Here is a 26809-nt window from a genome sequence, read left to right on the forward strand (position 1 = left end):
TGTAATATGCAATGCAGTGCAGCATTCCAGTAGTGTAAGAGTTAAATGCATAGAGTAGAGAGTTATTGCTAGAGGGAAACAGTGTGCAGTTTCCGGATACGGACGCTTAGATGTTACGCTCCAGCAGAGCTATGTAAATATTGTAATTACTTCAATAAATTAGATTCTTTAGTAAGACATATGACAACGTTAATTGGGTGTGCCTGTAATATGCAATGCAGTGCAGCATTCCAGTAGTGTAAGAGTTAAATGCATAGAGAGTTATTGCTAGAGGGAAACAGTGTGCAGTTTCCGGATACGGACGCTTAGATGTTACGCTCCAGCAGAGCTATGTAAATATTGTAATTACTTCAATAAATTAGATTCTTTAATAATACATATGACAACATTAATTGGGTGTGCCTGTAATATGCAATACAGTGCAGCATTCCAGTAGTGTAAGAGTTAAATGCATAGAGTAGAGAGTTATTGCTAGAGGGAAACAGTGTGCAGTTTCCGGATACGGACGCTTAGATGTTACGCTCCAGCAGAGCTATGTAAATATTGTAATTACTTCAATAAATTAGATTCTTTAGTAATACATATGACAACGTTAATTGGGTGTGCCTGTAATATGCAATGCAGTGCAGCATTCCAGTAGTGTAAGAGTTAAATGCATAGAGTAGAGAGTTATTGCTAGAGGGAAACAGTGTGCAGTTTCCGGATACGGACGCTTAGATGTTACGCTCCAGCAGAGCTATGTAAATATTGTAATTACTTCAATAAATTAGATTCTTTAATAATACATATGACAACCTTAATTGGGTGTGCCTGTGATATGCAATACAGTGCAGCATTCCAGTAGTGTAAGAGTTAAATGCATAGAGTAGAGAGTTATTGCTAGAGGGAAACAGTGTGCAGTTTCTGGATACGGATGCTTAGATGTTACGCTCCAGCAGAGCTATGTAAATATTGTAATTACTTTAATAAATTAGATTCTTTAATAATACATATGACGACGTTCAGATCCTCTATTAAACACTTTATAATTCTGAGGTGCTGTTTTTACCTACAGCAATGGCTGTATTTCATTATTTAAAGCAAGTTAATTGGGTGTGCCTGTAATGTGCAATGCAGTGCAGCATTCCAGTAGTGTAAGAGTTAAATGCATAGAGTAGAGAGTTATTGCTAGAGGGGAACAGTGTGCAGTTTCTGGATACGGACGCTTAGATGTTACGCTCCAGCAGAGCTATGTAAATATTGTAATTACTTCAATAAATTAGATTCTTTAATAATACATATGACGACGTTCAGATTCTCTATTAAACACTTTATAATTCTGAGCTGCTGTTTTTACCTACAGCAATGGCTGTATTTCGTTGTTTATAATCAGGGGTGCTGTGAATTTGTGGTGTTAATATTGATTGTTTATTGTTTATGTTTTGTTTTGTTCTGTGAGCTGCCTCAAGTCCCTCCTGGGAGATATTTATTTATATTTATAGTTAAAGTTTATTTATGTCCTCAAATATAATGGCCTTAGACTACGACCTGTGATTTTACTTGATTTTAATTATCAGGTTTTAATGTTACTGTATGAATTTTGATTTTTGGTTTATTTTATATCTACGTTCGATATGTGTATCTGTAGGCATTGAATGTGTAAGCCGCCTTAAGTCCTCTCCAGGGTGAGAAAGGCAGGGTACAAATGGGGCAAATAAATACTCAGCGTTGACATGGATTGGATTAAGGCTTTTGCACAAGGTCTGATGGATGATTGGCATATATATTCGGCGCTGCACTGTGTTAAATCTTTTATATATTGTATTTTACTATGTTACTAGCTGTGCCCGGCCACGTGTTGCTGTGGCTTTTTGGATTTGTTTGTTGGCCAGGTGGATTAGCAGCAAACTCTCAAGCAACCAGAGACAACTCTCAGTTATCTGGCATCGACCACTCCCCACGGGTGCCGGTTAAATGAGTCAATTGTCATAGCATTAATACAAACTCTCAAGCAACCAGATACGACTCTCAGTTATCCGACATTGACCGCTCCCCACGGGTGCTGGTTAAATGAGAGTCGACTGTCATAGCATTAATACAAACTCTCAAGCAACCAGAGATGACTCTCAGTTATCCGACATCGACCACTCCCCACAGGTGCTGGTTAAATGAGAGTCAACTGTCATAGCATTAATACAAACTCTCAAGCAACCAGAGACGACTCTCAGTTATCCGGCATCAACCACTTCCCTTGGGTGCTGGTTAAATGAGAGTCGACTGTCATAGCATTAATACAAACTCTCAAGCAACCAGAGATGAGTCTCTAATGTTCTGACAATTTCTAATTTAAACTAAACAACGAAACTGAGGCCCTGGGCTGATTGGGTTGCTAGGAGACCAAGTGGGCAGAGCTTAGCCTTCTAACTGGCAGCAATTGGATAAAAAAACAATTATACCTCTCCCTCTAATTAGGACTTTATTTTTCTTTTCATTTTGATGTATCAACCTAGAGGCGTGGATGATGGGTTGTGTTGTCAAATTTTGAGGTTGGGGGGCCTGTAGTTTTGTTGTTTTGTCGGTCGCCGTGATGCCATCACTCTTTTATATATATAGATTTAACTATTTTAACTGTTTTATTCTTATTTTATTGTATTATGATGTACTGGTAGTGATCCTGCCAGTTGTGTAAGCTGCCCTGAGTCCCCTCGGGGAGAAGGGCGGGGTAGAAATACCGGCAATAAAATAATAATAATAAATAACAAGAACCGCTGGCTTCCATCGACAGCTAAAAAGTGTGGATGTATTTCTGTGCGACTAAGCAGATTGCTAGATCGCTGGAAGGGGAGAATTGAGACGGAAGGTGAATGTGTCTCAATTTCACCCTTCCCTGACAACACGTATCCTGCTCCATTGGCTACTCAGAAGGGTGGGAAGGCAAATGGGCACAAATGTGAGATGAGAACCACGAGACAGAAGGATGTATTTAGGGGATAATGCAGAACAATGAGTTTGTTTACTTCCACCAAGACTTTTCAGACACTCCCGTTTGCTCTTTCTCAGACCCACACTTTGGCCAAAAACTTCTTCCCAGGGGAGCACATCAAGTCCTTCACCAACAGCAAAATGGGGGTCCTCGCCAGGACGCTCCTGGACCGGAGAATGGCAAACTGCCCGGAACCCACTACAGACTCGGCAAAACACAAAGGGTAAACTGAGGCAACCGCATGGTTATCCATTTAGTCAATGTTGCTGTAGGATTGCTGAGAATTTTTTAGGCTGTATGTCCACGATCCAGTAGTATTCTTTCCCGACGTTTCACCTGCATCTGTGGCTGGCATCCTCGGAGGTATGTTCAGAGGTCGGCTGGAAACGAGGCACGTGGAGTGTCAGTATGTAATGCTATCCAATGTGAAAACTGCTTATAATTTATTACTGGAGAATGCTGTATGTGTGTGTATATATATATGTTTGTGTGTACACACACACATACAGTAGAGTCTCACTTATCCAACCTTCTGGATTATCCAAGCCATTTTTGTAGTCAATATTTTCAATACATCGTGATATTTTGGTGCTAAATTCGTAAATACAGTAATTACAACATACAGTAGAGTCTCCTCTATCCAACGTTCTGGATTATCCAAGCCATTTTTGTAGTCAATGTTTTCAATACATCGTGATATTTTGGTGCTAAATTCGTAAATACAGTAATTACTACATACAGTAGAGTCTCACTTATCCAACCTTCTGGATTATCCAAGCCATTTTTGTAGTCAATGTTTTCAATACATCGTGATATTTTGGTGCTAAATTCATAAATCCAGTAATTACTACATACAGTAGAGTCTCACTTATCCAACCTTCTGGATTATCCAAGCCATTTTTGTAGTCAATATTTTCAATACATCGTGATATTTTGGTGCTAAATTCGTAAATACAGTAATTACAACATACAGTAGAGTCTCCTCTATCCAACGTTCTGGATTATCCAAGCCATTTTTGTAGTCAATGTTTTCAATACATCGTGATATTTTGGTGCTAAATTCATAAATCCAGTAATTACAACATACAGTAGAGTCTCACTTATCCAACGTTCTGGATTATCCAAGCCATTTTTGTAGTCAATGTTTTCAATACATTGTGATATTTTGGTGCTAAATTCGTAAATACAGTAATTACTACATACAGTAGAGTCTCACTTATCCAACCTTCTGGATTATCCAAGCCATTTTTGTAGTCAATGTTTTCAATACATCGTGATATTTTGGTGCTAAATTCATAAATCCAGTAATTACTACATACAGTAGAGTCTCACTTATCCAACCTTCTGGATTATCCAAGCCATTTTTGTAGTCAATATTTTCAATACATCGTGATATTTTGGTGCTAAATTCGTAAATACAGTAATTACAACATACAGTAGAGTCTCCTCTATCCAACGTTCTGGATTATCCAAGCCATTTTTGTAGTCAATGTTTTCAATACATCGTGATATTTTGGTGCTAAATTCATAAATCCAGTAATTACAACATACAGTAGAGTCTCACTTATCCAACGTTCTGGATTATCCAAGCCATTTTTGTAGTCAATGTTTTCAATACATCGTGATATTTTGGTGCTAAATTCGTAAATACAGTAAATATTACATAGCATTACTACGTATTGAACTACTTTTTGTTGTATAACATAATGTTTTGGTGTTTAATTTGTAAAATCATCACCTAATTTGGTGTTTAATAGGCTTCGCCTTAATCTCTCCTTATTATCCAACATATTTGCTTATCCAACGTTCTGTTGGATAAGTGAGACTATTGTGTATAAAATAAAGATAAGGAGCCGTTTTCAGTTGAAAGCTGAATTGGAGAGTCCTGTCTCTTTACTACTTCATGCCTTCCGGTAGAACTTGCAATGTCGAAGCAGCTGAGATAAGGCTGTCTGGCCATGTTCCAGTAGCATTCTCTCCTGATATTTTGCCTGCATCTGTGGCTAATCCAATGTAATGCTATCCAATGTAAAAACTGCTTATAATTTATTACTGGAGAATGCTGTGTGTGTATATATATATATATATATATGTGTGTGTGTGTGTGTGTGTGTTTGTGTGTCCTCACACACACATATATATACAGTAGAGTCTCACTTATCCAAGCTAAACGGGCCTGCAGAACCTTGGAGAAGCGAATATCTTGGATAATAAGGAGGGATTAAGGAAAAGCCTATTAAACATCAAATTAGGTTATGATTTTACAAATTAAGCACCAAAACATCATGTTATACAACACGACAGAAAAAGTAGTTCAATACGCAGTAATGTTATGTTGTAATTACTGTATTTACGAATTTAGCACCAAAATATCACGATATATTGGAAACATTGACTACAAAAATGGCTTGAATAATTCAGAAGCTTGGATAAGCGAGTCTTGGATAAGTGAGACTCTACTGTAGTTCAATACGCAGTAATGTTATGTCGTAATTACTGTATTTACGAATTTAGCACCAAAATATCACGATATATTGAAAACGTTGACTACAAAAATGGCTTGGATAATCCAGAAGCTTGGATAAGCGAGGCTTGGATAAGTGAGACTCTACTGTATATATAAAATAAAGATAAGGAGCCGTTTTCAGTTGAAAGCTGAATTGGAGAGTCCTGTCTCTTTACCACTTCGTGCCTTCTGGTAGAACTTGCAATGTCGAAGCAGCTGAGATAAGGCTGTCTGGCCATGTTCCAGTAGCATTCTCTCCTGATATTTCGCCTGCATCTGTGGCTAATGGCATCTTCAGAGAGGTTCTGCTGGAAACGAGGCATGTGGAGTGTCTATATCCCTGTGGAATAATGTCCAGGGTGGGAGAACAAACCAAGCTTGAGTCCGTAATGTCGGGGGAATAAATCCCTCGGTGCTCTGGTGTTGCTTCTTGCCCTTGCCCAGCTCGGATCCCAGAGGGAAAGAAGAGCCCCCCAAAGACGTCTACACCGAAAACAAAGAACCGGAGAAGGCAGCGGAGGAGAAGGAGAGCAGAGAGAAGCTGCGGGGCTTCGAAGAGAAGCGGCTGAAGGAGAGGATGTCGGCTTGCCAGCTGAAGACGCGCCAAGTAAGTCTCCCTTTAGGACGGGGGTTTTGGACTTCAACTCCCATCATTCCTAACAGTCTCGGGCCCTTCGCTGTCTGCCTGTCAGGTGAGCCAGGAGGTGAAGGAAGCGCTGGAGAAGAGGGTCTCCCTGGAGCCAAGCGCCTTGCGCCTGGACCTCAGCCCGAAGCTGCCTGAACCGGTCCGTTCGGACGAACCTTACCAATGGAGGACCTTCAACCAGGGCATCGGACACTTCTAGGCCTCTCGGGCAGCGTTGCGTTTGGTTTCCCTGCCATATCCTCTTAGATGGATGTGCCATTGGGCGAAGAGAGTTGTTGTCGCCTAATAAAAAAAAAACTCTATTAACCCCATTACGTCCAACTAGCATTGCTTAACGTTCAGCCCTTTCATTTCAGCAGGTTTGAGAAGCTGCCACTTTTGGACTCTTGCTTGCTGAGTATCGCTGTAGATCAGGGGTCCCCAAACTTTTTAAGCAGAGGGCCGGTCCACAATCCTTCAGACTGTTGAGGGGCCGAATTATCATTTGAAAAAAAAAAATACAAACAAATTCCTATGCATACTGCACATGTCTTATTTATAGTGCAACAACAACAACAACCAAAGAATACAATATTTAAAAATGAAAACAATTTTAACCAACATAAACCTATTATGCCCGGGGCTGTGGCGCAGACGGGAGAGCAATGAGTCACTGACCAGGAGGTCATAAGTTCGAGGCCCGCTCGGAGCTATGTTTGTTTGTCTTTGTTTGCCTAATATGTGTAATGTGATCCGCCCTGAGTCCCCTTCGGGGTGAGAAGGGCGGAATATAAATGATGTAAATAAATAAATAAATAAATAAATAAAATATTAGGATTTCAATGGAAAGTGTGGGCCTGCTACTGGCCAATGAGATAGTCAAGTTAATTAGGATTGTTGTTGTTGTTGTGTGCCTTCAAGTCATGTCAGACTTTGGCCGAGCCTAAGTCTAAAATTAATTATTTATTTACTGCATTTATTTACTACATTTATATCCCACCCTTCTCACCCCGAAGGGGACTCAGAGCAGTTGTATGTACATACAATATATTATATGATTAGCATAACACAATATTAGCATTATACATTACTATATTTAACTATACCACTATACTATTATATAATATGTAATATATAACATATAATTAATATTATTATATGGTATTACTATTAGTATTATATTGTATAACATAAGATTATTATCAATATTATATGTATCTACAATATATTATATTATTAAAACTGATATAAAAATATTATATTATAAAACTGAGGGTGGGGGCCAGGTAAATGACCTTGGAGGGCCTTAGTTTGGGGACCCCTGCTGTAGATCTTAGGAAGCTGTTTCTTGATTTAAGGCATTGGTTTCCCGGCTGATATCCAAACAAAGGATGGGCTGGAGATGTCCTTTCATTATTGGCTGCTACGTCCCGGCGGATACCAGCAAAACAGTATAATTTCTCCAACGGCATACGGCATAGGCATCCTGTGATGATGACAATAATGATGACCCAAAATGCAGACTGTGCAAGGAAACAGACTGGATGTCCAGGGTTTGGTAGGGTCCGCCACCGACTGCAAAAACCCGATTGCCCAATTCTGCTAGGCCTTGGCACACACTGTGCATTCCTGAAGGTAGTTTTTAACATAGAATCATAGAATAGTAGAGTTGGAAGAGACCACGTGGGCCATCTAGTCCAACCCCCTGCTAAGAAGCAGGAAATCGCATTCAAAGCACCCCCGACAGATGGCCATCCAGCCTCTGCTTAAAAGCCTCCAAAGAAGGAGCCTCCACCACGGCCCCGGGGAGAGAGTTCCACTGTCGAACAGCCCTTCTCACTGTGAGGAAGTTCTTCCTGATGTTCAGGTGGAATCTCCTTTCCTGTAGTTTGAAGCCATTATTCCCTTGTGTCCTAGTCTGCAGGGCAGCAGAAAACAAGCTTGCTCCCTCTTCCCTATGACTTCCCTTCACGTATTTGTACATGGCTATCATGTCTCCCCTCAGCCTTCTCTTCTGCAGGCTAAACATGCCCAGCTCTTTAAGCCGCTCCTCATAGGGCTTGTTCTCCAGACCCTTCATCATTTTAGTCGCCCTCCTCTGGACGCTTTCCAGCTTGTCAACATCTCCCTTCAACTGTGGTGCCCAAAATTGGACACAGTGTGATTCCAGGTGTGGTCTGACCAAGGCAGAATAGAAAGAGGGGGAGCATGACTTCCCTGGATCTAGACGCTATTCCCCTATTGATGCAGGCCAGAATCCCATTGGCTTTTTTAGCAGCCGCATCACATTCCTGGCTCATGTTCATCTTCCTCCCCACGAGGACTCCAAGGTCTTTTTCGCACACACTGCTGTCAAGCCAGGCATCGTCCCCCATTCTGTATCTTTGATTTCCATTTTTTCTGCCGAAATGAAGTATCTTGCATTTGTCCCTGTTGAACTTCATTTTGTTAGTTTCGGCCCATCTCTCTAGTCTGTCAAGATCGTTTTGAATTCTGCTCCTGTCTTCTGGAGTGTTAGCTATTCCTCCCAGTTTTGTGTCGTCTGCAAACTTGATGATCGTGCCTTCTAACCCTTCGTCTAAGTCGTTAATAAAGATCCTGAACAGAACCGGGCCCAGGACGGAGCCCTGCTGATGGCACTCCACTTGTCACTTCTTTCCATGATGAAGACGACGCATTGGTGAGCACCCTTTGGGTTCGTTCGCTTAGCCAATTACAGATCCACCTAACCGTAGTTTTGTCTAGCCCACATTTTACTAGTTTGTTTGCCAGAAGGTCGTGGGGGACTTTGTCGAAGGCCTTACTGAAATCCAGGTACGCTACATCCACAGCATTCCCTGTATCGACCCAACTCGTAACTCTATCGAAAAAAGAGATCAGATGAGTCTGGCATGACTTGTTTTTGGTCAATCCGTGTTGACTATTAGCAATGACCGCATTTGTTTCTAAGTGTTCGCAGACCACTTCCTTAATGATCTTTTCCAGAATTTTGCCTGGTATTGATGTGAGGCTGACCGGACGGTAATTGTTTGGGTCGTTCTTTTTTCCCTTCTTGAAGATAGGGACCACATTTGCCCTCCTCCAATCTGCTGGGACTTCTCCCGTTCTCCAAGAACTCTCGAAGACAATTGCCAGTGGTTCTGAAATAACTTCCGCTAGTTCCTTCAGTACTCTTGGGTGTAGCTGATCTGGCCCTGGGGACTTGAATTCGTTTAGAGAGCCCAAGTGTTCCTGGACAACTTGTTTCCCTATTTGGGGTTGGATTTCCCCCAATCCTTCGTCCATTCCGTGTTGCTGAGGTTGAAGATGGCTTTCTTTTTCTGAGAAGACCAAGGCAAAGAAGGCATTAAGTAGTTCTGCCTTTTCCCTGTCCCCTGTCGCCATCACCCCATCTTCTCCTTGCAATGGCCCTATCGCCTCCTTTTTCTTCCTTTTTCTACCAACGTAAGCAAAAAAGCCTTTTTTGTTGTTTTTTATGTCCCTGGCAAGCCTGAGCTCATTTTGCGCTTTAGCCTTGCGAACCTTTTCCCTACAGGTGTTGGCTATACGTTTGAATTCTTCTTTGGTGATTTCTCCCCTTTTCCACTTCTTGTGCATGTCACTTTTGAGCTTTAGCTCAGTTAGAAGTTCTTTGGACATCCATTCTGGCTTCTTTGCACTTGTCTTATTTTTCTTCTTTGTTGGCACTGTTTGCATTTGCGCCTTGAGTATTTCACTTTTGAAAAACTCCCATCCATCCTTAACTCCCTTGTTTTTTAATATCGGCGTCCATGGAATGCCGCTCAGTAATTCCTTCATTTTTTGGAAGTCAGCTCTCTTAAAGTCCAGAATGCGTGTTTGACTTGTCTTAGTTTCAGCATTCCTTTGTATTGCAAACTGCAGGAGCACATGGTCACTTGCCCCTAAGGATCCAACCACTTCAACTGTATTGATCAGGTCTTCCACATTTGTTAAGATTAGATCAAGAGTTGCTGATCCCCTTGTTGCCTCTTCTACCTTCTGGACCATAAAATTATCTGCAAGGCAAGTGAGGAATTTGTTGGACTTTGTACTCTTGGCTGAGTTTGTTTTCCAGCAGATATCGGGATAATTGAAATCGCCCATGACTACTATATCTCTTCTTTGTGCCTGTTTGGTCAGCTGTTGACAGAAGGCTTCATCAAGTCCTTCATCCTGACTCGGAGGTCTGTAGTAGACACCCACATCCTTACGCAGGTCAGGCCACCAAAACTGCCTGGCTATTAACTTTAGAGTTTTTGTAAATCCAAAATGCCCAGACCCTTTGTGATCATGTGACCTAGCCCCTGGGGTCTCTTCTTGCTCTATGATCCTAATAATAATAATAATAAGCAAACAAAAAACCAGTACAAGAAAACCGCACTACAAACTAGAGCTGACAGCTGGCACAACAAAACATTGCATGGAAAGTTCCTTGACAAAATTGAAGGAAAAGCTGATAAGGAGAAGACCTGGCTCTGGCTCACGAATGGGACCCTGAAGAAGGAGACAGAAGGCCTGATCCTTGCAGCCCAGGAGCAAGACATCAGGACAAAGGCCATTCAGGCCAAGATCGAAAAATCAGCTGATTCCCAAAATGCAGACTCTGCAAGGAAACCGACGAAACCATGGATCATATCCTCAGCTGCTGTAAGAAAATCGCACAGACAGACTACAAACAGAGGCACAACTATGTAGCCCAAATGATCCATTGGAACTTAAGCCTCAAGTACCACCTCCCAGCAGCAAAGAACTGGTGGGATCACAAACCTGCAAAAGTATTGGAAAATGGGCACGCAAAGATACTGTTGGACTTCCGAATCCAGACTGACAAAGTTCTGGAACACAACACACCAGACATCACAGTTGTGGAAAAGAACAAGGTTTGGATCATTGATGTTGCCATCCCAGGTGACAGTCGCATAGATGAAAAACAACAGGAAAAACTCAGCCGCTATCAGGACCTCAAGATTGAACTTCAAAGACTCTGGCAGAAACCAGTACGGGTGGTCCCGGTGGTGATGGGCACACTGGGTGCTGTGTCAAAAGATCTCAGCCGGCATTTGGAAACAATAGACATTGACAAAATCACCATCTGCCAACTGCAAAAGGCCACCCTACTGGGATCTGCACACATCATCAGAAAATACATCACACAGTCCTAGACACTTGGGAAGTGTTCGACTTGTGATTTTGCGAAACGAAATCCAGCATATCTATCTTGTTTGCTGTGCCATACAACGTCGTTGTGTTGATAATAATAATAATAAGTATGCAGCCTCTATCTCCCGACGGGGACTTAGAGCGGCTCACATATCATACAATCATATCATATCATAAAATCAATAGTTAAGACATCAAAGAATGCATTTAAAAACAAATTAACAATGCGACATGTCCCATTAAGAGCCACATGCACTGTTTTATCGTGGTGAGATGTATTCCACACTCGGCACGCATATTTGTTGTCTTTTTGTGGAATCAGTCTTACATACCGAGTTCAACCAAGGAGATTCCGGATCTCCGTTTTGGAAAACGTAAAAGGCATTTGCCTTGCATCCCAATCTATACAGACGTGTATATTTGTGTCTATTGGCATGGGCAAACCTTGGGGAAAATACATACATCAAATACATGTTTAATTCCCTGCATAAGAATAAATTGCTGCACCTTTCACTGACCTCCTCACAACAAGCACAAGTTATATATATATTTTAATTTAAAATAAAGTAATATTTGGAAGGAAGCAAAGTAGGATCTACCTCACGCTGAATCTTTGGAGATGAGAAAGGCTACGGTGGAAGTTCCACGTCTTGCAAGCAGATAGTATTTTCTCTTCCACTGAAGCCTAAAAAGAGTCAGTCGTGGCCACAGAGAAAACCGTCACAGTGTTTTGTGTTGCAATAGCACTTAGCACCTTTGTTTCTTGGGCCTTTCAAGCCACTTTCCTTGTAAAAAATAAGGATCCCTAGAGAAGTCTCTTCCAGGAGTTCCATTTGATTTCAACAGAAAAGAAAATATCCAGGGAATATCAGGCCTGACGATTGCAAGAACATCCAGCATAAAAAAGGTAAACATCATGTCTAGTTCTGTCCAACTCTGGGGGTAATATTACTATTATTATTTTAGGTGTGCCGTTACTTTCCCGCAGAAGCGGTACCTATTCATCTACTCACATATTCATGTTTTCGAACTGCTAGGTTGGCAAAGCTGGGGCTAACAGCAGGAGCTCGCCCCGCTCCCCGGATTCGAACCGCCAACCTTTCAATCCACAAGTTCGGCAGCTCAGTGGGTTAACCCGCTGTGCCACCGGGGGCTCCACATCCAGCGTACGGACAGAAAAATAAAATAAAATCACATTATTGTTTTGAAACGTCGTGTAAGACATCAGAGGTAAGAAGAATCCAAAGACAATCAATTCAAGGGTGAATGAATCCAGGAGCCTGGATGTGATAGCTGCCACTTTGAAAGTCTATAGGAAAGGATTAAAAAGAGATTTAGTTTCCGGAGCATCGCAGCCTTTTCTCCTTTGGATACAAAAACGCCCACGTCATTTGCTCAGGGCAAAGTGTAAACGCTGATCATAAAAAAAACACAAAACGTTCCTTCCTTAGTCCATGAAGCAAATCAAAGGTCAAAACCTGGAGTGCTTCTATTTTTGTTGTGAGTGGATAGAGACTCCCAAAAGTGTTACGGTGTTCACGTCATGGCACACAGGTTACTCAGCTGTTAAACTGAAGAGCCATGTCTTTGAGGGCGATGTCTCCAGACGGTCAGAGGTAGAATGGGACCCGTGATGCCACAGTTTTGCAGCCAGTGGACGAGAAGACGCGCTCTTCCTCAGGGAAGTAAGAGAGGCTGTCAGCGACCGCTTGGGACACCCCCGGGGAGGGTTGGAGGCCTTGGCTGGCCAGCTCGTGGGCCACGCACTGCTTCACGTGGTGGTGCTTCAGGGGAAGGAAAGGCACTAGCAAGTCAATGAGGCCTTGCTGTATGATCGCAGACTTCCAAAACCCATCTGCAAGGGGAAAATAACAACAACAACAATAATAATCTAGACATATAATAAAAGTGAAAATATGTATGTATGGAAAACCTGGCTTCACGATCCATCAGGAAACCCATCTGTGACATGGGCCAACTTGGGCTTTTCCTCCAGGTGTTTTGGACTCCAACTCCCACCATTCCTAACAGCCTCAGGCCCCTTCCTTTAATTATATTAATTTAAGCTAAGACCCTACCAAGAACCCATAACGTCGTCCCTTTGGCACCTGATTGGGGAAAGGAAAGGGCCTGAGGCTGTTAGGAATGGTGGGAGTTGGAGTCCAAAACACCTGGAGGGCCCAAGTTGGCCCATGTTTGCTACAAGACCTTGTACGTCTTTCAAAGGCTACTCACTTTGTGGGTTTTCAAACACAGCTTTCAAGATGGCGGTTTCCAGGTCCTGAAGGCTGAGCTCCTCGCGGTCTTTGCGTTCCCGCCAGAGGTCCAGCGCCATCTGGTTAATCTGCTCTCCGCCCGCATTGCTATCCAGAGGGGAGGATAAAAATGAACTGGGGATCAAACTGTTTGCAAATCAACTGTCGCAGCTTTGTCAACAACAGGCCGGATGCATTCGCCTGCCTCTGTGTCCCCGCAAAATCTATGCCTTCTGTGTTGTGTGAATTTTACCTGACAAAAATGAAGACGGCCTTCCTGTAGTTGGTCCCGAACACGACCCACGACGATCCCAAGAACGGGAGGATCACGTCGATCAATCCCGGCGGCATCTTATCCATCTCGTCAAAGATAAACACCGACCGGCTGCAGAGGGTCAAATTCCCTTGGATCCAGCTCTTCAGGTCTTTCTAGAAAAAGACACACTGATGAACTTATTTGTATCTCTATACTATACACACACACTGATACGTATACATATAGACACATATACATACGGTGTATGTATATACATACACACATATACAGTGGGGACTGCCTGCATATAATATAATACACATATAATATACATATATGTATACACATACATATACATACACACACACAGTGAGGACTGCCTGTGTATAATGTAATTGGCATGCGCGCACATAGCATGTATGTATGTGTATATATACACATATATGTACATATATACACACAGTGGGGTCTGTCTGCATATAATATAATATTATATTATATATATACACACACTATTTATTTCATGTCAAAAGCACTGCATTATAAATAAGTTTAAAAGTGAAAAAATAAAGGAATCACATTTAACATAATTGAATTTAATTTAATCACATTAATTTAATTCAACACATACATATATACATACACACATATACATACATGGGGACTGCCTGTATATAATACGCATGCACGCACACAGCATGTATTTATGTGTATATATACACACATATACATATACATACACACACAGTGGGGACTGCCTGTATATAGTATTATATACATACACACACATACATATATACATACACACATGAACAGTGGGGACTGCCTGTATATAATATAATACGCACACACATAGCATGTACATATGTGTATGTGTTCATATACATACATATACATACACAGTGGGGACTGCCTGTATATAATATAATACGCATGCACACGCACAGCATGTATTTATGTGTATATATACTGTACACACACATATATATACACATATACATACACACACAGTGGGGACTGCCTGTATATAATATTATATACATACACATACATACATATATACATACACACATGAACAGTGGGGACTGCCTTTATATAATATAATACACACACAGCATGTATGTATGTGTATGTGTGTGAATACATACATATATTTTTACATACACAGTGGGGACTACCTGTATATAATATAATGCACACACACAGAGTGGGGACTGCCTGCATATAACATTATATATATATATATATATATATATATATATATACACACACACACACACACACACACACACACACACACACATTATATATATATATATATATATATACACACACACATATATACATATATACATATATACATATATATATATATATACACCACACACACACACATATATATGCATACACACATATGCATGGGAGTGTGTGCATATATATCTATATATCTCTACACCTTACCTTATACTGCTCGATCTGCTCCGTGTGTGGGAAATGGACCACGGGGGAGAAGTGGTGTGCGTGGGGGCTGCGGGGCCCGTCCCGGAAGAGGTGGCGGAGCAGGAGGGAGGCGGCGTAGGTTTTGCCGGTGCCAGTCCAGCCATGGAAGGACATCACCAGTGGCTTGGCCGGGTCCCGCTGGCCCACAAACTCCCTCAGGCCTTGGCTCAGGAGCCGCCGGGCCACGGGCTGCCCAAACAGGTTCAAGGCCAAATCACACTCCAGGCCTGCCAGGAATAAATCAATATTATTATTATTATTATTATTATTATTATTACATTTATTTATTTGTTGGCAACATTTATATCCCACCCTTCTCACCTCGAAGAGTTACAAGTTATATTTACATACAATATATTATATTAGCACAATATAAGCACTATATTTTGCTATATGGTACTATAACAGTATATTGTAACATTATTAGTAATATGACATGTAATATAAATATACAGTTATAATAGTGTATTATTATTATTATATTGTATTACATCATAATATTATCAATATTATATATATATATATATATATATAATACATTACAGTAGAGTCTTACTTATCCAATATATTATATTATTAGCACAATATAAGCATTATATATTGCTATATTGTACTATAACAGTATATTGCAATATTACAGTAGAGTCTCACTTATCCAAGCTAAAGGGCCGGCAGAAGCTTGGATAAGCGACTAGCTTGGATAATAAGGAGGGATTAAGGAAAAGCCTATTAAACATCAAAATAGGTTACGATTTTACAAATTAAGCACCAAAACATCACGTTATACAACAAATTTGACAGAAAAAGCAGTTCAATACACAGTCATGTTATGGAGTAATTACTGTATTTACGAATTTAGCACCAAAATATCACGATTTATTGAAAACATCGACTACAAAAATGCGTTGGATAATCCAGAATGTTGGATAAGCGAGTGCTGGATAAGTGAGACTCTACTGTACATACAATATATTATATTATACGACTATATTGCAATATTATTAGTAATATTGCAAGTAATATAAATATACAATCATAATAGTGATTTATAATTATTACTACATTGTATTACATCATAATATTATTATTAATATTACATGTATATACAATATATTATAATATTAGTTATTTGCATACTATATTAGTTATTTGCATTTTTTTCCATAGGGTATGGTAGGGAAATTTGATGACTGGAGGGGTCTGGGGTTAGGGAACCTGCCTTCCTTTCTGGGAGTTGTAGTTCACCCTCCACCTATGATGTATCTAGAGCTTTAGCGGCTGAGGGAAAAATAAAAGCCTGAGGCTCCATAGGCCAAATTTTATTTTACCTCACAGGAGCGAGAGTGGGACTCGAACTCGCAGCCTTCAGGGGCTAGGCCACGCCCCCGTGCCACGTGACTCCTCAAGAGACTCACCGTGGAGGTCCGGCCGGAAGTCGCACTCGCACGTAGCGGAGAAGCTGCAGTACCAGGCGCCCAGCCCCCAGGGGGCGCTCGAACCCACCAGCCCCAGCAGAGGCAGGAGCCGCAGCAGAGGCCGCGCTAGGAAGGCCCCGCCCCCCGCCATGAGCTTCGACGCGACCACCGAGGAGAGAGAGAAGAGCACTCCCAGAGTGTCCCGCGTGAAAGCGGCAGCGGAGCCAATACTCGCCTGAGAAATTCTTGCCTAGCAATGGCAGTGCGAAGGGGCGTGGCTTAGAAAGGGGGCGTGGCCCGAGAGGCGGTTTAAAAAGAGGCGTGGCTTGGGAAATGGAAATGTCCTGAGGGGATGTTTGAGAAGGGGGCGTGCCCTAGTGAAATGGGGCGTGGCCAAAACGGCGGTTATGAAAGGGCGTGGCCAAAACGACGGTTTGAAAAGGGGCGTGGCTTAGGCGTGGAAAAAAACTTGACTTCCTAAATGTTGTTTCAGAGGAATGAAGGTCAACATTATCAACCTGAGGGCAAAATCTGGCCACCAGCATTTAAAAAGTCTAAAATCAGGACAGTAAATAAAGAGTAACACAAAAAAGCAGGAGAATTCCAGACAGGAAACAATCAGGGCCAGCTAACGCCTCCCTACAAAGGATTCCCTCAGGCAGGAAGCAGCCAGGTGAGACCATTCAATGTTAATCAAGCTGACCATTTCAGAGCGGCATACACGGCTTATATCCCACATAATAATATCATTTTTGTATGTTTCAAATGATATGCTAATACCTTTATATTAAGCCGCTTTTAGTCTTCGGAAGAGATAAAGCGGCGTATAAATATATACAATAATAGTAATAATAATATAATAGAGACATAGTTGCTTTGAGTCTCCTGTGGGAGAGATAAAGCAGGGTATAAATAAATATAATACATAGTCGCTTTGAGTCTCCTTTGAGAGAAATAAATACAGTAATAGTAATAATAATAATAATAATATAGACACATAGCCGTTCTGAGTCTCCTGCGGGAGAGATAAAGCAGGATATAAATAAATATAATAATATAATAGTCGCTTTGAGTCTCCTTTGGGAGAAATAAATACAGTAATAGTAATAATAATAATAATAATATAGACACATAGCCCTTCTGAGTCTCCTGCAGGAGAGATAAAGCAGGGTATAAATAAATATAATATAATACATAGTCACTTTGAATCTCCTTTGGGAGAAATAAATATAATAATAATAATATAGACACATAGCCGTTCTGAGTCTCCTTTGGGAGAGATAAAGCAGGGTATAAATAAATATAATAATATAATACATAGTCGCTTTGAGTCTCCTTTGGGAGAAATAAATATAATAATAATAATATAGACACATAGCCGTTCTGAGTTTCCTGCGGGAGAGATAAAGCAGGATATAAATATAATAATATAATACATAGTCGCTTTGAGTCTCCTTTGGGAGAAATAAATATAATAATAATAATATAGACACATAATCATTTTGAGTCTCCTTCGGAAGAGATAAAGCGGGATATAAATAAATATAATACTTTTGAAGGAGAAAAAAAAGCATAAAAGTTTTTTTTTATTGTACGCCGTAATTGAGAGAAGAAGACACTCCATGGTTTATGTACATCCATTTACAAAAAGAAAAGTGAAAGAAGAAGATGAAGAAGTCGCCATTTACAAAACAATTCCCTTTTGGGTCCACGTGTGTGTATACACATTATACACACACACTTTTGGCCTGAAGAGTTTTATTTACAAGCAGAAGAGGCACCAAACCGGAAGGAGGGTCCGAACCAAAAGAAATGAATACTTTGGGAAGATCAGGTATGTATTTTGCCAAGGCAAAGGGGGAAAAAGCTCAGGAGTCCCTTCAGGTGTTTTGGACTCCATTTCCCACAATTCTTAACAGTTGGTAGGCTGTTAGGAATAGTGGGAGTTAGAGTCCAAAACACCGGGAGGGCCCAAGTTTCTGAATCATGCTAAGGAGTTTCGGCATCACGCTATGGACCTGGAAACAGAATCCTAGAATCATATGTTAAAAAAATATGGTTGATTGACAGCACCTGGGTAATGTCTGTGAATGTGTCAATGGCAGAGTCATAACCACGTCTGGGTTATTGCAAAGGGTTTGTATCAGCCAGTGTCCCTTACTTGATGACCTGTCAGCAGGTGGATATACAGTAGAGTCTCACTTATCCAAGGTTCTGGATTATCCAACGCATTTTTGTAGTCAATGTTTTCAAAACATCTTGATATTTTGGTGCTAAATTCGTAAATACAGTAATTACAGCATAACATTACTGCGTATTGAACTACAGTAGAGTCTCACTTATCCAACACTCGCTGATCCAACGTTCTGGATTATCCAACGCATTTTTGTAGTCAGTGTTTTCAAAACATCTTGATATTTTGGTGCTAAATTCGTAAATACAGTAATTACAACATAACATTACTGCGTATTGAACTACAGTAGAGTCTCACTTATCCAACACTCGCTTATCCAATGTTCTGGATTATCCAATGCATTTTTGTAGTCAATGTTTTCAAAACATCTTGATATTTTGGTGCTAAATTTGTAAAATTGTATTGAACTACTTTTTCTGTCAAATTTGTTGTATAACATGATGTTTTGGGGCTTAATTTGTAAAACCATAACCTAATTTCATGTTTAATAGGCTTTTCCTTAATCCCTCCTTATTATCCAATATATTCACTTATCCAACGTTGTGCCGGCCCGTTTATGTTGGATAAGTGAGACTCTACTGTATAAGGATGAAAGAATCCATCTTTCTCTCTCCTGTGTGACTCAGTGTATCTTCCTATGTTCTGTATGTGACTTTTTGATGACTCCCGTTGTTTGCAAGTACAGTAGAGTCTCACTTATCCAACATAAACAGGCCGGCAGACTGTTGGATAAGCGAATATGTTGGATAATAAGGAGAGATTAAGGAAAAGCCTATTAAACATCAAATTAGGTTATGATTTTACAAATGAAGCACCAAAACATCATGTTAGACAACAAATTTGACAGAAAAAGTAGTTTAATACACAGTAATGTTATGTAGTAATTACTGTATTTACAAATTTAGCACCAAAATATCACGATATATTGAAAACATTGACTACAAAAATGTGTTGGATAATCCAGAACGTTGGGTAAGCGAGTGTTGGATAAGTGAGACTCTACTGTACAAGACAGATCTGCGTATCCTGTTTGTACATTTGTATATACAGTAGTCTCACTTATCCAACGTTCTTGATTACCCAACACATTTATGTAGTCAATGTTTTCAAAGCATTGTGATATTTTGGTGCTAAATTCATAAATACAGTAATTACTACATAGCATTATTTCGTATTGAACTACTTTTTCTGTCAAATTTGTTGTCTAACATGATGTTTTGGTGCTTAATTTGTAAAATCATAACCTATTTTGATGTTTAATAGGCTTTTTCTTAATCTCTCCTTATTATCCAACATATTTGCTCATCCAATGTTCTGCCGGCCCATTTATGTTGGATAAGTGAGACTTTACTGTATTGCAACACTGAAGCTTCCAGATATTTGGACGAAGCCTGAATCCGTGAGTTTACTAAACAGTGGCAGTTGGACTCTGCTGATAGACAGGCTGAAGCACATGTGTTTGCTGTGAAAAGATGCTGCTGTATTTTTGCTTGATTCTCTGACATCTTGCAGCGGTTTGGAGAGGTCATATTCTGAATCATAAATCACTTCATGGACCAGCAAATCCCGCAACATCATAGAATCAGAGTTGGAAGAGGCCACCTGGGCCATCTAGCCCAACCCTCTTCTTCCATGCAGGAAAAGCACAATCAAAGCACCCCAACAGATGGCCATCAAGTCATAGAATCATAGAATAGTAGAGTTGGAAGAGACCTCATGGGTCATCTAGTCCAACCCCCCGCTAAGAATCAGGAAATCGCATTCAAAGCACCCCCGACAGATGGCCATCCAGCCTTTGCTTAAAGTCTCCAAGGAAGGAGCCCTCACCAGACTCCAAGGCAGAGAGTTCCACTGCTGAACAGCTCTTCTTACAGTCAATAAGTCCTTCCTAATGTTCAGGTGGAATCTCCTTTCCCGTCATTTGAACCTATGGCTCCACTGAGTCCTAGTCTCCAAGCCGTGCATCCCTCTTCCTTGTGACATCCCTCCAACTTTATACATGGTGATCGTGTCTCCTCTCAACCTTCTCTTCTGCAGGATAAATAAACCCAGTTGCACAAGAGCAACTGCCTAACACAGCTTGGCAAGGGTGCCTTCAAACAGTGTTTGTAAGGAAAGTGCGAGCAAGGAGGAGCTAGCTGTGTCACTGCCAGCTTTGCCAGGTGGAAAGACAACCCACTCTCCATAGTATTATGTTGATTGTCAGTATCTCATGCTAAGAAAGTCACTGTATTCCGGCTTGGCTCTTCCATTCTTTTGCAACCTGGGAGATTCCTCCTTTCGTCTGCCCGAGACACAGTCCACCTCGCACTTCCCTCACTGGTCTCGCTCCAAAGTTCACAGAGTGTGGTTACAATTCGCTGGAGCGCACGGAGGGCTCTAGTTTGTGGGACAAGGCCGTGAGGACTTTGTGGAACCGCTCGTAGCGCTCGCCCTGGCTGCTCTCGGCCCCTCGGCTGCCCCACAAAAGGCGAAGCTGGAACTCTGTGTGGAAGACCTCCAGGAGCTCCGGCTGAGGCTGGAAACCTGCGGCAAGGAAAAGACAGAAAGAAATCAATCCTCAGATCCACTGCCAAACAAGACCACCACAGCTTAGTGCCAAGAGAAAGGGGACAGGACATATTTAGTATCTTGTTTCAAAGTTTCCATAAATCCTGTTTTCTAAGCCATTCTAGGATCAGATGAGACTGCCCTCTGGCAGCTACAAGCATAGCTTATTATTGGTATATATAAACTTTATTTTGCTCCCAGTGGACTTCCTTCTGTAGGGACCATAAGCCAGAAAATAGTAAACTTTTGCCTATGTAGCTTTGCCTGTGCATATGTCCCTACCTTCCTGTGAGCTGGTGCCTTTCTCCAGGAAGTTCCAAAGGGAGAAGAAAGCTCAGAGTAAACAATTTAGATCATTGGTATCACTTGTGCCAAGTAGGGGCTGTGGCGCAGACGAGAGAGCAAACCAGCTGCAATTAACTGCAATGAATCACTCTGAGCAGGAGGTCATGAGTTCGAGGCCCGCTCGGAGCTATGTTGTTTGTCTTTGTCCTATGTTAAAAGGCATTGAATGTTTGCCTATATGTGTAATGTGATCCGCCCTGAGTCCCCTTCGGGGTGAGAAGGGCGGAATATAAATGCTGTAAATAAATAAATAATAAATAGGTGTGGAAGGTGAGGAAGACCCTCAGCCATTGGTCAATTTTAGATAAGCCGAGATATAAATTCTTTGTTTGCTACGCACATGTTGCGACGGCCATTTGCATGGTACGGACCCACCAAAGTGGGTACCTATGGCTGTTTTGCCTTATCATCAGCTGTGATAGCAATAAAAGGCTTGTTTTATGCTCTCCTGGAATTCTCTCCTTTACTTCCCCTCTGGGCTAGTCTCCAACACTTCCTTACCCTGCAGCTTCACTTCTGCGTTGGTGTGGTACAGTCCCCCGTGATGGGCCACCATCCGTGCGGCTTCCAGGTGAGCCATGACCACCTCCACGCTGTTGTCCATGTTTTCCCATGGTTCGGGATTCTCCGGAAGAGCCGTATCTCGCTCCAGGAGCGTGATGAGAGGCACAATGTGGGGGAAGGTGGTATTGGACAAGGGAGGGCCTTCTGGGAGGAGAAAATGAAACATTTTTTTCTTGTTTACAATACTCTCACTGCACTTTATCCAGTTCGTTTTATCATTTTTACTTGGGTGCCAAATCCATGTTTTTATGATGTTTATCATTTTTATATTTTAAAATGTTCATTTTAATTTTTGTGTTTTGTATTTTCTGATGTTGTTTTATTTTGCTTTGTTTGTTTTATCCAGGCTTGGCCCCATGTAAGCCGCCCCGAGTCTCCTAGGGGAGATGGAGGCGGGGTATAAAAATAGTAGTAATAATAATAATAATAAAACTTTATTTATACCCCGCCACAATCTGTGCGTGGGGACTCAGGGTGGCTCACAATGTTACAAAAGTAACAGCGCAAATACATAAACAATACACACAGTTTAAAACACAAGAAGATGATAAAACAGAAGTTATAGGTTTATACAACAGTAATAATATCAATAGTAATAATATCAAACCACCACCAATGCAATTAGTCAACTTCAAAAGTGGGGGGGACTATAGCAGCAATATAAGATAAAAACATTAGATTAAAATACCCCAATAAAAGGAACCTAATAACAGTAGATATAAATAAAAAAATAAAGTACAATAGAGTCTCACTTATCCAACATAAACGGGCCGGCAGAACGTTGGATAAGCGAATATGTTGGATAATAAGGATAGATTAAGGAGAAGCCTATTAAACATCAAATTAGGTTATGATTTTACAAATTAAACACCAAAACATCACATTATACAACAAATTTGTCAGAAAAAGTAGTTCAATGTGCAGTAATGCTACGTAGTAATTACTGTATTTACGAATTTAGCACCAAAATATCATGATGTATTGAAAACATTGACTACAAAAATGTGTTGGATAATCCAGAACGTTGGATAAGCGAATATGTTGGATAATAAGGATAGATTAAGGAGAAGCCTATTAAACATCAAATTAGGTTATGATTTTACAAATTAAGCACCAAAACATAACATTATACAACAAATTTGACAGAAAAAGTAGTTCAATGTGCAGTTATGCCACGTAGTAATTACTGTATTTACGAATTTAGCACCTAAATATCATGATGTATTGAAAACATTGACTACAAAAATGTGTTGGATAATCCAGAACGTTGGATAAGCGAGTATTGGATAAGTGAGACTCTACTTTATTATTATTATTATTATTATTATTATTATTATTATTATTATTGTATGACACAGCAAACAAGATAGATATGCTGGATTTCGTATCACAAAATCACAAGTCGAACACTTCCCAAGTGTCTAGGACTGTGTGATGTATTTTCGGATGATGATGATGATGATTATTATTATTATTTTCTTGAGTCTCTGTTCAGGTGCCATAATGTAGAAGCACAGTTCCCCCTTTTTACTTCCAAATTAAAGTCTAGAGATCAAGGAGATTAAAATTCCAGCATGATTATCTCTCTGTAAGGACTTTAATGGACTGAATAGGTGGCGAAGCATTTAGATGCATTCCCATGCATTGGGTAACCTATTTCCAAAACTCACCATTGCCTTCGTTCAAGCTCTTCAGGAAAGGCTTCAGTTTCTTCTCGTAGAGGATGGCTCCCTCCGTATGGCGCTGGCGTAGGACCATCCACGTCTGCTCCAGGCGCGAGATCTGGAATTCAAGGGGAAAATAGGATGAGCCATGAGGGCTGGGCCTTTATTTATTCATTCCATTTATATATTCAGCACTCCATTTGGGATGCCCAAGGGCAAGCATAAGAAATCTCATTTTAGGGCATGGATTACAGTGTTCCCTCACTACTTCATGGTTCACTTTTCGCAGATTCGCTGTTTCACGGTTTTTCAATAAACTCTAAAATACTATTATAAATCATAAAAAATTACAATTTACAGCCTAAAGGGAGGAAGGAGAAGCCAAAGGGAGTGAAAATGTAGGAGGTGATTTATCAACACATGATTGGTTGATAAAGACTTAAAATAGTGTATAACTACTAAAATAATGTATAAATTGGAGCCCCGGTGGCGAAGTGTGTTAAAGCACTGAGCTGGAGACCGAAAGGTCCCACGTTCAAACCCCGGGAGCAGCGGGAGCACCCGCTTTTAGCTCCAGTTCCTGCCAACCTAGCAATTAGAAAATATGCCAATGTGAGTAGATCAATAGGTACCATTCCGGCGGGAAGGTAACTGCGCCCAATGCAGTCATGCCGGCCATATGACCTTGGAGATGTCTATGGACAATGCCGGCTCTTTGGCTTAGAAATGGAGATGAGCACCAACCCCCAGAGTCGGTCACGACTGGATTTAACGTCAGGGGAAACCTTTACCTTTACCTATAACTACTAAAATAATGTATAAATATTAAAATAAATGTAGCGCCCCTACTTCACAGATTTTCACTTATTGCGGGTGGTCCTGGAACCTAACCCCAGCGATGTTGGATTATGGTTGTATGTGTATGAAATGTAAATCAAGTGTTTCTGCTGTTTTGCAAGAGTGTGTGTTTCAGTAATGAAACAGTTAACAGCAGGCTGGTTTTGACTGACAGCCTGTTGTGATTGCTATGACCTATCAGGCATGATTTCCGGCTTTGGAGGTCGGAACTTCCTTCGGACTGAGGAATGTGTTTTATCTTATCTCTGTGTGTATTGAGCTGTGATTGCCGGAGCGAAGAGGCTATAGAAGAATGCCAGCTCAGAGCGATGGCTTTTGCTATGCTTTGTTTATAGATATTGAAATAAATGTTTGGACTTCAGACTACTGATGTGTTTGAGTCTGACATTGAACAGAGGAATTGGTGTGGCAGACGATTGCAACCAATTTATCAGGGTGCTGGAGCAGATGATTGATGGAGCTTGAAGAAACCCACCCGGCTCGCACCCTGACCTCCCACCTCCCACGCTGTCAAGCGATAAGTGAGGGAACACTGTAATACAGGGGTCCCCAAACTAAGGCCCGGGGGCCGGATGCGGCCCTCCAAGGTCATTTACCTGGCCCCTGCCCTCAGTTTTATAATATAATATTTTAATATTTTAAATAATATATTGTATTTACATATAACATTGATAATAATATTATAATGTTATACAATATAATACTAATACAAATACCATGTAATAATATTAATTATATGTTATATATTACCTATATTACAGTATAGTGGTATAGTTCAATATAGTACTATATAATGCTAATATTGTGCTATGCTAATAATATAATATATTGTATGTACATACAGCTGCTCTGAGTCCCCTTCAGGGTGACAATTATTTATTTATTTATAGCATTTATATTCCTCCCTTCTCACCCCGAAGGGGACTCAGGGCGGATCACATTACACATATAGGCAAACATTCAATGCCTTTTAACATAGAACAAAGACAAACAAACATAGGCTCCGAACGGGCTTCGAACTCATGACCTCCTGGTCAGAGTGATTCATTGCAGTGATTCATTGCAGCTGCTCTCCAGACTGCGCCACAGCCCGAGCCGAGAAGGGCGGGATATAAATGTAATAAATAAATGTAGTAAATGAATAAATAAATAACTTTAGACTTAGGCTCGCCCAAAGTCTGAAATGACTTGAAGGCACACAACAACAACAATCCTAATTCACTGGACTATCTCATTGGCCAGAAGCAGGCCCACACTTCCCATTGAAATCCTGATAGGTTTATGCTGGTTACAATTGTTTTCATTTTTAAATATTCTATTGTTCTTTCATTGTTGTTGTTGTTGTTGTTTTGCACTACAAATAAGACATGTGCAGTGTGCATAGGAATTTGTTCGGGTTTTTTTTCCAAATGATAATTCGGCCCCTCCACAGTCTGAAGGGTAGTGGACTGGCCCTCTGCTTAAAAAGTTTGAGGACCCCTGCTGTAATATATTCTGCCAGTTTAAGAGCCAGTGTGGTATAATGATTTGCGTTCCCTATTTTCCTTCCACTTTGATACGGCATTTGGGGACATCCCAAGCTCCAGATCCGTTGCACTACTGCCTTCCATGGGCCATTCAATGTACAAGAATGCAATTTGTTGAGGAGAGAGGAGATTACAGCGGCTAACACCCCTTTAGAGGTTGTACCTGGGTCATTTCCAGTGCGTTCATCACAGCCGCAAAACTGAACATGTTGCCCATGGTGCTCTTCAGCTCCGCGGCCAACTGGATGGTCTTGTGGAGCAGGGAGGCCCTCTCCTCCATGCTGCCAGTGCAGCCCAGGATGTCCACCGCAATCATGATGGTCATCGTATGAAACCTATGAGAGGCGAGGGAGGAAAGTGAGAAGGAGCCGAGGGATGCGCAGTTCCCTAGGAACTTAGACAGCAAATCGTGACCAGTCCAAGGGAAGG

The 26809-nt window shown here is 41.0% G+C and overlaps 3 protein-coding genes across 10 annotated transcripts in view; 1 reads left to right on the forward strand and 2 right to left on the reverse strand.

Moving 5' to 3' along the window:
- Window positions 1–6425, forward strand: part of ttc16 (tetratricopeptide repeat domain 16) — an 18972-nt gene extending 12547 nt beyond the window's left edge. Inside the window, exons 11-13 of one of the 2 annotated variants that reach the window (XM_062959429.1) lie at window positions 3040–3185; window positions 5913–6075; window positions 6161–6425. In XM_062959429.1, coding sequence (XP_062815499.1) covers window positions 3040–3185; window positions 5913–6075; window positions 6161–6313 — 462 coding nt within the window. In that variant the 3' untranslated portion in view covers window positions 6314–6425. Of the gene's footprint in view, window positions 1–3039; window positions 3186–5912 lie in introns of both variants that reach the window. The other variant, XM_062959428.1, reaches the window with a different exon arrangement.
- Window positions 1–18115, reverse strand: part of tor2a (torsin family 2 member A) — a 24565-nt gene extending 6450 nt beyond the window's left edge. Inside the window, exons 1-6 of one of the 4 annotated variants that reach the window (XM_062959439.1) lie at window positions 16680–18115; window positions 15226–15491; window positions 13762–13937; window positions 13489–13616; window positions 11853–13108; window positions 2943–3342 (exon numbers count right to left, since the gene is read on the reverse strand). In XM_062959439.1, the coding sequence (XP_062815509.1) occupies window positions 12864–13108; window positions 13489–13616; window positions 13762–13937; window positions 15226–15491; window positions 16680–16830 (966 nt within the window). In that variant the 5' untranslated portion in view covers window positions 16831–18115 and the 3' untranslated portion in view covers window positions 2943–3342; window positions 11853–12863. Of the gene's footprint in view, window positions 1–2942; window positions 6397–11852; window positions 13109–13488; window positions 13617–13761; window positions 13938–15225; window positions 15492–16592 lie in introns of those variants that run through there. The other 3 variants (XM_062959437.1, XM_062959440.1, XM_062959438.1) reach the window with 3 other exon arrangements.
- A 130-nt stretch (window positions 18116–18245) lies between these two features.
- sh2d3c (SH2 domain containing 3C) overlaps window positions 18246–26809 on the reverse strand; it is a 53837-nt gene continuing 45273 nt past the window's right edge. For 3 of the 4 annotated variants that reach the window (XM_062959413.1, XM_062959414.1, XM_062959415.1), the window contains 4 exons: window positions 26544–26715; window positions 24003–24114; window positions 22270–22476; window positions 18246–21399 (listed from right to left, as the gene is read on the reverse strand). In XM_062959413.1, the coding sequence (XP_062815483.1) occupies window positions 21224–21399; window positions 22270–22476; window positions 24003–24114; window positions 26544–26715 (667 nt within the window). In that variant the 3' untranslated portion in view covers window positions 18246–21223. The remainder of the gene's footprint in view (window positions 21400–22269; window positions 22477–24002; window positions 24115–26543; window positions 26716–26809) is intronic. The other variant, XM_062959412.1, reaches the window with a different exon arrangement.

Source organism: Anolis carolinensis, unplaced genomic scaffold, assembly GCF_035594765.1.
Source record: "Anolis carolinensis isolate JA03-04 unplaced genomic scaffold, rAnoCar3.1.pri scaffold_7, whole genome shotgun sequence".
Classification (NCBI taxonomy): domain Eukaryota; kingdom Metazoa; phylum Chordata; class Lepidosauria; order Squamata; family Dactyloidae; genus Anolis; species Anolis carolinensis.